This window comes from Metopolophium dirhodum, chromosome 3 (assembly GCF_019925205.1).
Source record: "Metopolophium dirhodum isolate CAU chromosome 3, ASM1992520v1, whole genome shotgun sequence".
Lineage (NCBI taxonomy): Eukaryota > Metazoa > Arthropoda > Insecta > Hemiptera > Aphididae > Metopolophium > Metopolophium dirhodum.
Window position 1 is genome coordinate 2,904,887 of NC_083562.1, and position 9,493 is coordinate 2,914,379.

At 39.1% G+C, this 9,493-nt stretch overlaps 2 protein-coding genes across 2 annotated transcripts in view; one reads left to right on the forward strand and one right to left on the reverse strand.

Annotated features, from left to right (window-relative positions):
• Window positions 1–1,250: 1,250 nt before the first annotated feature.
• Window positions 1,251–7,348, forward strand: LOC132940871 (uncharacterized). The gene is made up of 2 exons (XM_061008669.1): window positions 1,251–2,203; window positions 7,134–7,348. Exons 1-2 carry the CDS (start codon window positions 2,083–2,085, stop codon window positions 7,331–7,333), a joined length of 321 nt encoding a protein of 106 aa, XP_060864652.1. The 5' UTR covers window positions 1,251–2,082; the 3' UTR covers window positions 7,334–7,348.
• Window positions 7,349–8,815: 1,467 nt separating this feature from the next.
• The window catches only part of LOC132942142 (LIM domain-containing protein A), a 5,834-nt gene continuing 5,156 nt past the window's right edge, over window positions 8,816–9,493 (reverse strand). The window contains 1 exon segment of the mRNA XM_061010451.1: window positions 8,816–8,850. Within this exon segment, the coding sequence (XP_060866434.1) occupies window positions 8,816–8,850 (35 nt within the window).

A 9,493-nucleotide genomic window follows, 5' to 3' on the forward strand; every position in this document is an offset into this window, starting at 1 on the left:
CAGATTATATACATTGAGTATTACTATACTGTTTGGTGTTTAGCATAATTATTATTGGAAGAAGGATATGGGCCAAAGTTATCTTTATTATTTATTAAAAACTCGAAAACCGGTAATATACCAACATTATGTTTGGCCTATTTTTTTCAACAGTCTAGAAGACCGTGAAAAGTTCAAATACATGCGACGATAGAAATATAATATATATAGCGTACAACTGTGGCAAATGGTACGGAAGTAAAATATTGCTCAACAGAGTGTTAATAATTTATAAAACATTCGACCGCGAGATGAATGATACACAACCAATCGATGACGACAGGGTGGGGGTATTCAAGACTTCAAACACACCCCTAGGAATTTTCCATCGGCTTAATATTATGCGGAATCCAGCTCACTGATAGTATTTCTTTTTAATCTCTCTTTGTCTCTACGTATACGTCATAACGATTAAAATATATTTAATGTAATATTGTACGTATGCGTCGTGATTCTAACAAATTCAACCAGGGGTACAGCAGTCGCAGTGAAAATGGAAAAAAATCCAATTTAAATATTAACCCCCTCGATATGATATTATTATAATTTATAAAATATACCACATTATACATACATGCGTGTGGTGTGTGTGTAACGAACCCTGATCGCAGAAAATGTCCTAACCCGCGGCCATATTTATATGTATAGGTATATACAATGTTGTATAGGAGGTAAATTATTTTTAAAAACGAAGTCACGATAAGGGTGAACGACGATGGGTAATAATAAAATATTCACTCGCTGTGATGTGGAACTTCTCGGAAGTGGTGGGTAAGTATAACGAGTAAGGTATGTTTTTAAATATTATCGTAAATCGCACGTGCGTTTAGGTACACTCTCCAGTGAAAAAAAACTCAGTGGGCTGTGCGCAGCCGCCACGAGTGGTATACAAACCTTGGTTACCGCCGGTAGGCAGGTACCTAAATATTATACACTTGTTGTAGTCCACCGCAAAATGAACATTACTGTCCATATTATTATTATTATTGCTTACACGTACAACCACTACAACGACAATACAATTATTAATAACGACAACCACAACGAAGATAATAATTTATAATATTATAATATCATCAATTATTATCCAAATATTATGTTATTATTAATAATAATAATAATAATAATATTTTACCGCACGCGTCACGTCGAAGGTAGGTACGCCGCCGCGCGGTAGTTACCAATTACCGCGTGGTACGCGTACGCGCGCCGACTGTTGTGCTTGGCAGTTGGCACGTCGTCGTCGTCGTCCCGAGTCTTCGGCCGGCTTATCTGTTTAATTTGTGCGTACGCTGCCACCGCCGCCGCCGCCGCCGCCGCTGCCGTCCTGATCCGTGCGGGCGCGCGCGCGTAAGCCGTACTGAATACGCGTGTACAACGCCGCCGGAGATAATACACGCGCGCACCTTTCCCCGCGGTTCAACGCCGCCGCCGCCGTCTGGTAACACAATATATAAGATCCGTTACGCGCATTCACTCGTCTCATAGGAACGACAAGTGCCCGCCGGCAAGACAGTTCTGTTCGTACGCCATATACATAATATATATATTATAACGTTCGCGCCTTGCCCGTTGGTTGGGGTCGCGTTTCAAAACGATTTTTCAAGTCGCGTTCGAAATCGAAATAACCGTTCGTTTTGAATAAAAATTTTATGCAATTTTTTTTCTCGTAATTTTCCGTGGACGACGCGCACTCGCAAGCGCCCGAAGTGGTTTTTTTGTCGTATTGTAATCACCATACTGATATTGTATACGGACGTGGTGTGTGTCGACGACGATTATCACACACATACGTGCACGCAGCGCAGCTCACGACGGACGCACGCACACACGCGGGCGCGTTCCGCGTATTATAGCACTGTTCGTAACGACTACTGCTGCTGCCGCTATACTGCGACTACGACTACGACTACAACTACTCTACAACTGTTGCTGTACAGTGCAAGCCAACACTGGTGCTGCGACGACATTCGCTCGCCGGTAACGACCATCAGCGGGCATCAGCCGCCCACCGCCGACAGTCAGCAGTCAGCCCGTCCGAACATGACGTCGCCATCAGCAGCTCCCAGCGCGCGCTGTTACGTGCCCAGATCCGTGATTGTGGCCGTCGTCGCCGCTCTGGCGTCGTGCACCGACGCCGCCACAGTGATGACCAGAATGAAAGGTGAGACTCGTTTAACGATCGTCGTTTTTCGCCCGTCCGTCCTACCTCAACACGTGTCCGTCCGCCGCGACCGGTACGAAAAAAATAATAATAGGCATATCGTATTCCCATTTATACCTGTAAATTATAATAGGCAGTTGTGTAGGGGTACCTGTGTAGTTTATCCACTATAATATCATTATTCTCTCTTGTCCGCCCCCACCGTGTTTGCTTGGACAACAATTATTATACTGGTGATTTCGGAAAAACGATAATGATTTAGGTATTGTACAGCTATTACGACGAGAAGTGCACCTCATCAGACGGAACATTTTAAATAAATATAAAAAAAATTTCCAAGCGCCATATTAGCTCAACGGACGATATATCAATATTTACCTTGGACGATCCAAAAACGTTTTAGTATACGTTCCAGACTCAATTCTTATCTCTACAGTACCTACAGTATTCTTAAAGTGTACGTGACCGTAAACGCGTTTCGTGAGTTTCAGACAGTGGTCACCGTCGCCGTCGTTTTGATTGTATAAACATTACTATAAACACATTATTATATAGGTACGCGCGTCGGGTTTGAATATTATAATATTACCAAATACGGTTATTCGCATATCAGCCATATTACTCCGACCGGCCGGCGCTCGCGTCGATAAGAATATTATTAACGCCGAATTGAATTGCACGTACAGCAGAGAGTTCTTCCGGTAAGCCGAGAGGTTTGCGTATAGATACGGTACCCGCGTATATAATCATATTGCAACAATATAGAGTGCACGTGCAATTTACAGCCGATCGGCGACGGTGGTCACTTTCGGATTAAATTTTACCGTTTGCCCTAAATCCGAGACGGGTTAATTTTTACTGACCGCTATATATATACATATTACGTATGACAGAGTAGAGCAACAAATTGACCGCGCTGCGTGTAGGAGATGGTGGTTTTTGCCATAATATTAGTTACAATCAACAAATATATCGGGACTATACCTACCTATAATCCGAATCAAACGCGAATATTTGTCCAACACCCTCCCCCTCCCACCACCCTCGACAATTTCAGTCGAATCGGCGGCCGATTGATCTCATTTATCAGCGGCGTTGTTCGCAAAGGTCATATTATTCTCATCTCGTCATATAACTACTATATTATTATACTTTGTTCGAAAAATAAAACAATTACGAGACGATAAGAGTGTATTATTATTATTATTATTATTATTATTATTTCTTCTCGTCGTCAATTGAGCTCTATGACATACGTTCCGAAAACACAAGCCTACAATAATATATATCGCAGTAGAACAATAATAATAATTGATGCGACACATGTGGCGAACAGACGAGCTGGCTACTATAAAAGTGGCAAAAAAAAAAAAAAAGTGAACACGCCACGCGCGTACGAAAACAACCGAACTTTGAAATACCTACGTCAGCACGACCGATCGGGTGGCGGCGGCGGCGGCGGTGCGACATAAATTACAATATTATATTATTATTATATTATCGTCAATAAAACTATAATACTTCGTTCGGTGGTGGCGCACGATCGCGTCAAAAACACGTCGGCGCGTACACTTTGTAATAACGAAATTTAACTATGTACGACATTCGATATCGGGAATAACAACAAACAACGTTATTGTTATTACCTCCCGTGCTTTTGTTTTGTTTTTTTGTCCGACAAAAACAATCAGCGCGGTTATTCGTGTATAATATTATTGTGGGCCCGTCTGCGCAGTGGCGCCGCCTTTCGCACGTGCAACGAGGACGACGGGCGTGCGATTGCGATTCGGCCTATATAACAATATTATTATTATAACAACACATAATAATAATAATAATAATATACAACTTACGATATTATTATTTATTATGGTGTTGCCGCGGCGATGCGTTTCGAAATCGGTGTGAAAAATATGGCCGAAATCACTTGCGCCGCCGATCTGTTTTATTATTCCGCGGTCGTTTATAATCATAGATCGTCGGAAAGGCGTAAAAGTTTTGTAGGTACTTCCGGTCTTCGTACGCGATAATAATGTCGTTGTGTGGTGTAAGCTGCTTCTGAGGTATTATAGAACACGCGAATACGAGTGCAACTACACTGCTTGCACTTTGTTCGAAGAATCGCGTGGTCGCGACATAATAATAATAATAATAATATTACAATACGGTTGGTGTACGTGCGAGAAAACGAGTTCCGCTTACCCACATCGCTCTTACGACCGAGTGTGTGCGTGCGCGCTTACTTGGGTATATTATGCATAGCCGAAATCTTCGTTTCTCGATTTCTTCATAATAATATTATAATATTATTATTATTATAATCATTTGGTTTTACGCCGTTCCCTTTTCGTAAAAGAATGTTTACGACATGATATTATAATAATAATAATAAAATTGTACTGCCGTTGTTTCCGTCGTCTGTCTGGCGTGTACAACTTGTATCATATCATTGTGCTTTAAAGTCCCGACATTATAATATTCTACCCTCGTCCCCCGTTTATACACGTGGCGATCGAGCATCTACGATTTTCAAACGAAATTTCACCGTGATGGTATTATTATACTGTGACTATAATTTTCTGACCTATTTCCGTTCGATTAAAAGAAGGTATACGGTTGACCGATTATTCTCGTGATCCCGTCAGCGTCCCGATCTGAGGTATTATCATAATATTATTTTCAAATCGCGCACGTATTCGTCTATAAAAAACTGATACTATAATATCATACGATGTGGGGACTATAATAATATAATATGTACGGAATGCGTGTTTACTGTTTACCCATCGTTTGTGTATATTATATCGGTTACGGAATTTCTCGGTATTTCGGAGAGAGACGAAAAACAATCTCATCTACGAAACGAAAAAGTTCTCCCCTCACTCACTCACTCACTCGACCACTATCTCTCTCTAGCCCACTCTCCCTCTCTCTCTCTCTCTCGCACACACATATACACACGCGTGCACTCTTTTGTGTCCGTGTGTCGAGTCGTCGACGGTCATCCTCCATAGGTCGTCGTCCACTCGGTGCCCTCTCCTTACCCCTCGACCAATCTTAATAGAATAATATGACGACGCGCGTGTCAGCACACTCGGCTGTAATAATATTATTACCGTCACTGTAAATTAATATTTTAACGACGGGGACTCGATATCACTGAGGGTATGACTCCGTTTTAACAATCCGAAATCATAACGACGTACAGACATCAAAACGTGTGTCGAATCGCGCGGGTTCGACGCAAAAAAAAAACAACAAAAATCACTCTTTTTATCGGCGTTGGCGTAAAAACTACACAGGTCGAGGTCAGCGATTAAAGTATAAACGACGCGTAGTATTATAGCCGTGCCATATACGATGATGATGATGATGATGATATTATTATAATATTATTGCGCCCAAACCGACCGTCATCGCAAAAACAATAAATCAATATTATTTTCCAATAAACGGTTTGCGAGCGATACGCTCGATACGTGACTGTTGTTGTTATTGTTGTCCGTACCGCCGCGGCTGTATTATTTATTACAATATTTTCATACGATATTTATTTTGTTTTTGTCGTAGATCCCGATCCCGCGACGGACAAAACTCTACGCGTACACGTCTTAACACCGTCGGTCGCGCGCGCGCACTCGAGGTCGGCGACCTTTGCGAATGATTCACAAGAACCGTGGTGAACCCCCCTCGCCCCCACCCCATAGACCGTGCCACAGCTGATGTTCAAATAATAAAAAAAAATTATACCATAGGTACAGCGATATCGTATAATTGTCGATTGATGTAATAATATATTTATCGATGACGTTTTTAATATCAATTAATATAATATTATTATGTTATTGCTGTGTGCATATTATTAACACTTTTCTTAAGTTTGGTTTCACGTCTGTCTGTGATCAAATCTTGCGCGCTCGATTTGAGGCACTTTTTGAAGATGAAAAATTCTGAAAATTGGTATAGACCTTGGTCTTGGATGACAATACAATAATCCGTTGTCATTTTGGGACATGGACCAAAAAAAAAAAAGGATTGTCCCCACGACGTCGCCGTAATATCTCTCGCAGATATTGAACTTTCTCTCTTCCCCAAAAAAAACCGCAACCTCTTACGAAGCAAGTATAGGCGTGTCCTATCCATTATTATAATATCTATGGTAACAACGGTAATTATTACCAAATAACATTATACCGGTATTCTGATATAGGTACCGAAAACACCGGATAACATATTTCTTAAACGTTTAATAAAAATATTTACTTTCAACTAAAAAGTAGAAAATAAAAAATAAAAAAAAAAATTTTAAAAACACACTTTTCCATAAAAACATTTAAAAAAAAATTTTAAAAATTGCACTAAAAAGACAAAAATAATTCTCTGTACTTAAAAATAATGAAAAATTTATTGATGAAAAATTTAAAAGTGTGTGGTGCATCATACAAAACATTAAAAGCCGAGCTAAGTCTCACATACACTTCTTTGTTCAATCCTGTTTATAAGATAGTGACTGGCAGTATATTATGTCAAGTATAAGAGCAAAATAATGAAAAATTTACTGATGAAAAATTTAAAAGCCAAGGAAAGTCTCACATACACTTCTTTGTTCAATCATGTTTATAAGATAGTGACTGGGAATATATGTCAAGTGTATGAGCACCACACACTTTTAAATTTTTCATCAATAAATTTTTCATTATTTTTAAGTACAGAGAATTATTTTTGTCTTTTTAGTGCAATTTTTAAAATTTTTTTTTAAATGTTTTTATGGAAAAGTGTGTTTTTAAAATTTTTTTTTTTATTTTTTTATAAACACTGTCTGTTTGCCGCGTTCGTCGACGTAATCGTCGAAATCGTAATGATATATTATTTTAATGTGACGTGCATCGAACGGTCTTACTAAATGGTCGGCTTTTTTTCATGTTCGCAGACACCTCGATGTTCAGATCCAAAGGAGCCGTTGACGTGGACGGAAATGCCGCCTCGTCGGCCATCAAGGACAACGTCGCCGATACGTACAACTTTAACGCTCAAAACTACACAAACGCCGCCAACATTACCGGTAAGCTTCATCGCGATACGATAATTGTGCGATTGAAATGTTTTTGGAGCGGGTGGGTGCGCGCTTAGGGCAAAACAGACGGGCCGGGAAGGGGTTGGAGAATTTAATTTCGTGAATTTTGTTCGTGTGAACATCGCGCGGGGACGTCGACCGCAACCGATATCGATCGGAGGTGTTGCCCCCCTCACCCCCTTGCCCACCATAAGTCGTTTGATTTCCGCGACGTCGTCGTCGTAATTGATTCGGCGAGTCAGCCGAGGATTTTAATGTTATGCCATTATACACGGGTATTAGGTGGTATAATGAACATGGTTTGCACTAATGGTATATTTCGTGTCTCCGTGATATTCCGTAGACGGTCTCTCGGATATTTGACGTCGGACTTACCACGTCATGTCTTCGTTAATCGAGAATTTATATGTTTTTGTCCAAAACACTAAACGGTTTTTAGAAACAAAAACGTTCGCCGATTAAAAAACCGTCTCAGAACGAAGTCTAATAAACAACACAAGTAACAAGCAGCTACCTAAAACACATTCGTGCGCCAATAAGTCGCACGAGTTTTGGCGAGTATCACGTGCCGAAACGGAGTGTACATATTAACGACAGAGAATTTTCCTCATTACTTTTTCCGTATATAGTGTGAGTGCTGTTATTTCCGCGCCTTTCTATAATATTATTATTGTTTCAACGTACAGTTTAACAATAACTATTTTATAACGGTGGTCATTTATCTTCAATAATAATAATATAAATCTTTTTTCGACCTTGAAATCCGGCGCAGGTAATAATAACAATTATTATTGCTCGCACAGTTACGCGTATATTTCATTTACGTCTTCGTATAGGTAATAAGTTTAACTCAACGTTATATTACGAGCGCAGTTTACCGCTCGCTTGCCGGCATGTTTTACTAGCGTCAATAATACCTTTGAGATCGCGTGGCGTGTGATTCGCAGTGTATCTATCTATTATTATTATTATTATTATTGTGACAATACGAGCGACGCGCGTGCCGCCCGATAATAACAATAGGTGACAGTCGGTTTTTTTTTTGTTTGCTATATACGCAGATCGGTTGATGTTCGTAATTTATTATATTATACTGTGCATAGATGCATTTTTTTTCATTTATTTATACATTAATACATTTTTAGCCTATGCAGTCATATGTCCTAGGCCTACACTATCTACATCTACGGATATTTAACTCTTATTGTAACCAGCCGCATGCTGTAAAGAGTAACGAATTGTTGTTTTTGGCTATTGTGACGTGATCATAATTAATACACAGACGTGTAATATGCGTACTTACATATTATTTGTCGTGACTTGTGAATTATAACATTGTGTTTTTGGAATAATAATTATTTTATGATTTTTTTAAAAATTATAGTGCAAAAATTCTTGTATTCGTTTCCAAAATTAACGAATACTATTCATGTGTATTCAGTATTCCGACTAAATGTAATTTTACTTTACATTACTAATATAATATACGGACATAAACGGACATAATATGCGGTTTATGTTATTGTGCTTAGTCGAGTTTAGTATCCTGATATTCCGTAAAAATTACTCAACGCTAAAATACCGTTAAAAGCCAAAACGCGCATTACTTTATGGGCGTTTTTATTTATTACTATTTTAAATCATTTAATTGCCATCAGTATTCAGTACAGATAAAATACTTAATCCTCTCTTTTCGAGTGTTTGATATCGACCATCGTTGCGAGACGGCATAATATTATATATAATACAATAATATGTACAATGATTTTATATCATATAGAGTAAATTATAATATTATTTACACTATCTATAATTTCGCTGCGTCTATAACATTATGGTCGTTCCATCTATCTTATCTGTTCGCGGTCGGTAATAATTTTTGTAAATACTTTAATCCTTTTCGCAATTTTTCGCCAATAAAATCATAAACAAATACGTCATCCACACAGGTATTCCGCACTCGAACTACTCAAATTATTTTTATTGCTGACCATTATATCACCTACGATAACCTGGCGTTATCTCGCGCGCTGCACGTCGAGTGTCTGCGGATTTAAAAACAAAATATAATAATAATTGCATTCGGATGTTTCGAGATTTATTCGTCGATTTTTTTTTATATATATATCGTCGCTGCCGCCGTCGTCCAACTCTAATGTACAGACGGACGGTATAATATAATATAATATAGTGTTTTACATTTACAAGGGCGTCCA